The sequence below is a fragment of the Hibiscus syriacus genome, unplaced genomic scaffold (genome assembly GCF_006381635.1).
Source record: "Hibiscus syriacus cultivar Baekdansim isolate YM2019G1 unplaced genomic scaffold, ASM638163v2 tig00111132_pilon, whole genome shotgun sequence".
Taxonomy (NCBI): Eukaryota; Viridiplantae; Streptophyta; class Magnoliopsida; order Malvales; family Malvaceae; genus Hibiscus; species Hibiscus syriacus.
The window spans coordinates 805768-813900 of NW_024062992.1; the positions used below are offsets into that span (position 1 = coordinate 805768).

The following is an 8133-nucleotide window of genomic DNA, read 5'->3' on the forward strand; positions in this document are numbered from 1 at the left end:
TACGAACTCTTACCTCAAAGGTTTGAGTCGATGCTACAAGAGCTGTTTGGCAAAAATAAGAAGGGGTGCGAGTACATTATGAACATTAGCAAAGAAATGTGGACAAATGCATATGACGGGGGGTATCGCTATGGTCATATTACAACAAACTTGGCTGAAGCAATAAATTCAACCTTAAAGGGGGCGCGTCATTTACCAGTCACGGCGTTGGTTAAAATGACTTATTTTCGTTTGGGTCAACTCTTTGCAAAGCTCGGTGGACAAGCTCTTACTTGGATGCAAAACGACCATATTTACCACCCAAGACTAGTAGCTGATTTACAGAAAAAAGTGGATGCATCAAATGGGAAGTTAGTTACAAATTTTTCTCGCACCCGTGAATTGTTTCGTGTAACCGAAATGCCACGTCCGCTGCAAGGGATTGAAACTAACTCTTTCAGAGTTAATCTGCAAGAGAGGTGGTGCGATTGTGATTTCTTTCAAGCACTCAAATATCCATGCTCTCATGTCATTGCAGCTTGCTCACATTCGTATTTGGACTACAAAAATTATGTTGATCATGTATACCAACTTTCACAAGGATTCAAGGTATATGAATTTGAGTTTCCGCCCATAGGAAACGAAAGAGACTCAAATGAGATTCAAACTTGGCTTACAATTGTACCAGATCCATTGCTATTGAGGGACTCAGGTCGTCTAAAATCTACTAGAATACATTGTGATATGGATATTCGGGAGAAGTCAACAGAACAAAAATGATGTGGGCATTGTAGAAACATCGGGTACAATAGAAAAAATGTACAACTCTGTTCATCATATAACAGAAATCTTATGTAATTAATATTGATTTAACTGAATGTTTTTGTTTCTAATAATTTAATGTTATTGCATTTTATATAATTGTCAATGTATGTACACCTAAATAATTTTTTTAACTTTTAAATACATAAATATTTTCAATATATTTATTTAATATAATAATTAATATTATTAGTTATAAATTTTTTTAAAATATAATAATTTCACATTCTAAGTAGAGAAAAATACTAAATTAAAAAAATTAAAAGTTATTAAAAAATTTATGTATACGATGACACATTTCATGTTCTGATTGGAGGATTAAATTTATTAAATTAAATTTTCAATAAGACTAAATTCATAAAATATGTAAGTCTTGAAGATTAAATGTGTAATTATACTAATTTATTAACTTATGCATCAATATTTTCGTTAAATATTGATAAGAGATGACTAGATTGATAACATTTAAAAAATTAATAGATCGCTAATCAAAATCAAAAATAATAATATAACCATATGTGTAATATTATAATTTCATACATTTTTCCTATAACTACAATAAAATCAAAACTGGTTTTCATATATTGTTCTATCATATTAATGTAGATAATTCACTCTACCTTTAACACACATTAACAAAATACATTGATAATTTTACATCTAATTGAAAACACTTTACATAATATATTATTAATTTATAATAATAATAAAAATAAAATATTTATTATTAAACAAAATATCAGCGTGGCAGCCGAGTCATCAGAATCCCGTGAAGGCGTGTCCTCGGGGATGCGCCTTCTACACGTGGCATCCAACTCAGCGAAAACCCGAGTAAAACGCGTCCCCGGGGATGCGCCTTTCGCCAACTCAACCGAAAGGGTGTCACTTTAAGAAATATATATCAAACGATGTTAAAAATATAAATAAAAACGCGTCCCCGGGGATGCGCCTTTCGCCAACTCAACCGAAAGGGTGTCACTTTAAGAAATATATATCAAACGATGTTAAAAATATAAATATTCAATTAAATAATGTCAGTTTAGTAAAATCGCCCAAAAGAGCGGTCGCAACCTTGTGGGCCGCCCCTTCTCTTCACGTTCACCGATCCCTAATTAAATAATATTTAATATTATTTATTTATACTAAAATAGGTGGTTTTCACGCTTTAAATGAAATTAAATAAAACTCTAGGATGAGCCACGAGCTTAAGCCAGCCAGCGATGTTTAGATAACGAAAATATCAGAAACCTTGAGCTCAGACCAAAGAAGAAGAAAGCTGCCAACACAAAGAGAGAAAAAAAAAACTAAATTAGTAAGCAAAGTTTGAAAAGAAGTATAAATCCTTTTGTTTTTTTTATAAATTACCTTAATGTATGGAATATTTTAATTAATTTGCTTAAGCTTTGTGTTTACTTGTTGTACTTGTTAATGTTGTTTGGTGTTCTTGTTTTATTGTTTTTATTTTTATTTGTATTTCTGGTTTAGAAGAGAGAAATGGAGTCGACGGAGTCGTCTTACTTGTCATCCCCAGAGGTGACGAGGAATAGATCTCCGCCGCCTAAATCGCCGACTTCTGGTAAATTTCTGATCTGATCTTCCTTTTTTTCTTCGTTTAAGCTTTTCAGTTTATTTGTTTTCTGTTTTTCGAGTTAATGGCGTTAATTTTTTTTGAGTTATTTCTTTTCCTAATGTAAAGATTAGTATTTATTAGATTTTGAAACTCTAACCCCAGCATTGTGGGCTGGGCGAAATGCGAATTGGATAGTGAGGAAAGAATGCGTTCTCACTTCTCAGTCTTTGGCTTATGTTCAATGCTGCCCGAAGTAAGAGAGTAGAAGGATGAGAAATCTAGGAGTTCCTCTCGCATTACCTCTTATCTGCTTTTATTTGTATAGTAACTGTGAAAGCTGAACGGACTATGAGTTAAACAATGTTAGGAGGTGTGAGGAGCTGGAAGTAAGGGTTGTTTTAGTCATGGTGGTGGTTGTTCATTTTTAAATTAAAATTAAAAGTTGGATGTGAAACCAAAGAAGATGTCTTTTGAATTGTTTGGGTACACTAGTCAGCTTGTGACGAGGTTTAGAGGAAAACATCAGTTAATCAATAGAACTAGGCTGAACAAACAAGAAAGAAAGAACTTGGATCTCTTGAAAACTTGGAACCTCTAGTTTTTCTTTATTAATAATGTTGGTCTCTAGTTTCTCTTCATTTCAAGTTTTTGGAGGGCCAAAATAAAATTTTAGTGCATTTTAACTATAAAAATGTTGAAAATTGTTTAAGTTTCTTTGAAGAAAACTCGAAGTTCATTATTGAAGTTATTGATGGAAACGCTGATATATCAAATGTTTGGTTGTTTCTTATATCTTTGAAGTAATTGTTTTGACTTCCTAGATGCTATATTTAGCAAACTAGTCCTTCAAATTTATTTAAATATTAAATGTAGAACACCAAGTGTATATCCTGTTATCTACAGTTTGAATTCTTATCTTTCATATGCCTGTAGTTTTCTCTGACTCATATTCTCCAGGTTTATGACTTGTCCTTTTACATTTACCATCTACTTCAGTGATTCTTCCTTGGTTTTTTAAATGTAAAGTGATGGATGAAAGGGATTTAAGTTACTTTCGAGATGCAAATAGGATACTTTTTAATGATCTGTGTTGCTTTCTATTAACTAATCAAATGTATACCAAAATGTTGATAAGGCTATCTCAGGTTCTGTATTTGAGGCATTTAATTTAGTCATTTTTTTAGTTAGAAATTACATATGGTGTTGCATCATACATAATTGATTTTTTTATCCTCTTATTTGTCTTCTGAGCTGAAAGAGAGGAGATTGCTAGAATTGATGAAAATTTCATGTTTGCTTCGGAAGCTCTTCATTGACTACTAATGCATTGGTGATGATATTTTTTGTTGACTTTCTTCTGGCAGAGAATGCAGAGAAGCCTACTTATATCAGGTTTCTTGTATCCAATGATTCAGCTGGTTCTGTAATTGGAAAGGCTGGTTCAACGATTACAGAATTTCAGTCAAAATCAGGAGCTCGAATTCAGTTGTCACGCAGTCATGAGTTTTTTCCAGGACCATCTGACAGGATCATTATGGTTTCTGGAGCAATTGATGATATACTCAAAGCCATGGAACTTATCCTTGTGAAATTATTGAATGAGGTGATCCTTTATTCTTTTTGGCTTTGAACTCTATAAGATTTCCGACAATTTTATAAATGACAAAGTTTGTTTTTCTGGTTAGCTTAATATCAATGATAATGATGATGCTGAACCTAGAACAAAAGTGAGGCTAATTTTTTCCAATAACTCTTGTGGCAGCATAATTGGGAAAGGAGGGGCTACCATAAAGTAAGAAGTCTACTTGGATACTCTGATTATTGTACATGTTTTTGTTGCTTTGATTTTGGCAATTAACCTGGATAGGATGTTTTGCAGGCTTGAAATCAAAGGTTTTTTAATATAGTTTTTAGTAGTGCTCATAGAATTGCAGCATATTAAGCAGGCTTGTTTTATACAGCATATGGGTTTATTCTTCCATTATGCTTTTTATTCGTAGGGATACACTTCATAAAAATTTTAAACTACTGTTGATTTATAGTGAGCTAATAAGGCATGACTGGTGTTTGAACTACTTATTTTGGAATGGAGTCATTTGTGATGTCTACAACGGAAGTTATACGCGACCAACTGAGTTAGGGATGATTTGAGAACTTCACATGCAAAGAGAGCTAACTTGGTGAGGTGGGCACTGAAAAGGGGAAATTTTGGTGATAGGAATAACTTTAGTAAAGATTACCATAGCTATAATTTTGATGCAGCTTAATAAGTTACTTCTAGAATTGCATACTCATGACATGCTTATTCTCTAATTAGATGGGGATGGCTTTTGTTTCATTATAACATCTGAAGATGTGGAGTTTAAGGTTTACAAGAACAGTGCTTTCTTATAGGAAGGTCCAGCTGGCATCAATATCTGAGCTGCATGATATTTTGCTTTCTTTTTTTCAATTTAAGTACCTTGGGCTTTATTTATGATTGTATGTCAACTGAGAATCATGGAAAAGAACCAATCTAATGTTGTCATTATACCTTGGTGCTGGGGTGTTGTGTGGGCTGTGGACATGTTCTTTAAGATGGATCAGTATCTTAAATGTAACACTCAAATGCAAGGAAAATTAATGTTAACCTGTGCTTTTCTACATTTATCCACTACTTCCACCTAAGTATGCATGATAATTGGTATGACTCACAAGTTAATCTGATTCATAAAGTATGACTTCTCCCCAAGTGACTTATAGCTGCTACTTGTGGATTAAGTCTCGCAAGAAGTTATAATTGGTTGTTTAAAGCTCATAAATCCTTAACATTCTCCCTTGTAAGAAAACCATTGTTGTGAACTGTGAACATAATCTTTTCTAAATGCATTAGATGAAATGAGAAACAAAACATATACTAAAATTGATTGTTTAAACTAGGCTCATGTTTTATGTCTGTGGTCCACGGCATGTTTTAGTTTCTAACTTGTTATTGAAGTATTATTTGTCCCTTTTCATTATGTCTGCCTTAAACATACCCTAATTATTATTTATACCTTTTTGCAGGTCATTTATTGATGGCTCCCAAGCTGGCATTAAGATATCTCCACAGGATAATAATTTTTATGGCTTGAATGATAGGCTAATAACAGTAACTGGCACTCTAGATGAGCAGTTGAGAGCTACTGATTTGATTCTTTCAAAGCTTTGTGAAGACCCCCATTATTCACAAGCTATGCATGCCCCATTTTCATGCGCAGGTGTGTTATCTTTTTATTTGACTATTGAGTCCATGTTTGCAATTGCATCAATTGTCTCTGCTTTATCAGCGCTATATTGCCTTTTTTATCTCCCACCTCTTTCATGGTTATATCATAATCCTGTTATGCAAACAGTTGTACTGTGACCATTTAACACTGCCTTTGTCTGCAACAACATTTTTTTTCTTCAGTATTTCAGCTTTCACCAGGACCACATCCAACACAAATCTTTCATCGCAGTTTTTGTTATTTTAATGCTCTTTTAGCCTTCACACTTATTCTCTGGAAAATGATTTTCTTTTTTAAAAATAAAAAATAAAGCTCGAGGATGAATGCTTAGAGAACTGTTATGTTAATTTCCATTGGACCTGAGCCATTTAGTATGATCGCAGAAACCTTAAAGCAAAGGGGCATAACAAACACTTAATCGGAAGGTGTTGCACCTATATAATTTATCCTAATTGCAAAGTAATTGCAGATTTCTACTGGTGGCCAAATGCTTGGAAGTAAGCATAGTCTGCAAAAAATGTGGCCCAAAAATATCATGGAAGTTCCTTTATGTGTTTAAATTCCAGATGTTCACTTTGGAAGGATTGCATATTTACCATGATATTATGTCTTTTGTTGAGTTCTTACTACATATTGCTAGTATCTTTGATTTTGTTCCGGTAAGATTTTTTTTTTAAATAATAAAAAAAGGAATTTAGGTATTTTCTTCTCTGGTTTTCATGGTATACCGTATGCATATGTGCTTCCTTCTGTTGCTACAGCGACTTATAATTCAATAAACTATGCACCAAATGGAGCTGGAGTGAAGTTTCCTAATCACAAGGTTCATCTCTCTCTATGTGCTTTTTCTGTCCTGCGTGATGGCTGATGCTAATTTACTTTGGTCAGTGCCAGACAAACTATATTATTGTTATTATTATTTTTTGCTTTGGTGTTTTCGCAGAGGACGATCACATGGTCCTTCCATTTGTTTTTTGCAAACTCATAGAATAGTTATTTGTTAACTCTTTACTGCAAAATTTTACCATACTTATATAATTGTTGTATTGTGGTACTATGTTACTCGGGTTTGGGTATGAGTGTTGGATATGGGTACCGGTGTCATATCTCCATACCTTATTTTTGTCTGAATATGTCGGACATGGGTGATTTAAGCTAAATGAAGAATAGGAGCAAAATAGTTGTATTTCTAGTGTCATTTCAATTTCTAATGCCTCCCTAAACCCTTTATGTTGCAAGTGATGTGACTGATATTCTGAAAACAACAACTCATGCTATATGTGTATATTGTCAATAAATTGATCCTTACTCGATAGAATTCTTTTACATGTCTATCCAGGAGGATCATAGCAACTCCGTTACGATTGGTGTTTCTGATGAGCATATTGGATTGGTTCTAGGTCGTGCTGGAAGGAGTATCATGGAAATTAGTCAGGTTTATAAATTAGAAAGTCGAATAGATACATTTGGTTCCATAGTTTTTTTGCATATGCTATGAAACTGAGCACTTTCTCATTTCAGGTAAGTGGTGCCAGGATAAAAATATCGGATAGAGGCAATTTCATGTCTGGAACAACCGACAGGTACAACAATCCCAATTTTATCAATCTGCCATTAAGCATTGAGTTCTTAGGTAATTCCCCCCCCCCAACCTTGTGCTACAGGAAAGTCACAATCACGGGATCACAAAGAGCAATTCGTCAAGCTGAGTCCATGATAATGCAGAAGGTAGCAAACGCCACTGAGAGGGCGATGGATTAGTCTTCTGGTTATCAAAAGGTTCAAAACCATTTTCGTTGAGTCATTTCATGGAACCGCTCACGAATTCCTCACATAGTTTGGTTCAAGTTGTTGACAAAGCTATAGGAGAATGGAGGTAGAAGCAAGAACGGGGAAATTTTATATAGCAGAGATCTTTTTAGGTGTTTTCCGAAACATACAATCTAATTTTATTGGTTGGGAAAAACGGATGTTAGAATAGGCTATCATTTGCGTAACTGAGAATTCAGAGTAGCATAATTTTCCTTTGGCTATATAATTGTAACAGCTCGCAGTTGTTTACTTCTATTGGATTTTGAGAAGATACTTTTTGGATAATTGATACCATGTAGCTTGATTTGAATGATGCTTTACACATGATATTTTATTATTTGAACATCCAAAAGTTGATTAATAGATTGGTATAAATACCTCTTGGGTTCATGTCAATAGCAAACTGGTCTCTTTCAAAATAACCAAATAATCTTTAAATTTTCAAACAAAATTATATAAAAATAATAAACTTGAGCTCAGGGGGCTAGTAGGAATTCGGATGTTTAGCTTGCCATTGGGGGACAGTAGGAACTCGCCTTTTATTTGGGAACCGATTGTGAAAAAATTCACAAGCAAATTGGAAGGGTGGAAGATGAGATTCCTGTCATATGATGGGAGGTTAATCCTGATAAAATCAATTCTCAGAAGTCTCCCGATGTATTATTTATCCTTGTTTAGGACGACGGTCTCCGTATTAAAGCA

The 8133-nt window shown here is 33.9% G+C and overlaps 1 protein-coding gene across 1 annotated transcript; it reads left to right on the plus strand.

Annotated features, from left to right (window-relative positions):
- The first annotated feature begins 1957 nt into the window (after positions 1-1957).
- LOC120154557 (protein BTR1-like) lies at positions 1958-7710 on the plus strand. The gene is made up of 9 exons (XM_039166266.1): positions 1958-2113; positions 2287-2377; positions 3736-3974; positions 4057-4163; positions 5417-5610; positions 6381-6442; positions 6959-7054; positions 7141-7202; positions 7284-7710. The coding sequence occupies exons 2-9, from the start codon at positions 2296-2298 to the stop codon at positions 7378-7380; spliced, it is 939 nt and encodes a 312-aa protein (XP_039022197.1). The 5' UTR covers positions 1958-2113; positions 2287-2295; the 3' UTR covers positions 7381-7710.
- The last annotated feature ends 423 nt before the right edge of the window (positions 7711-8133 follow it).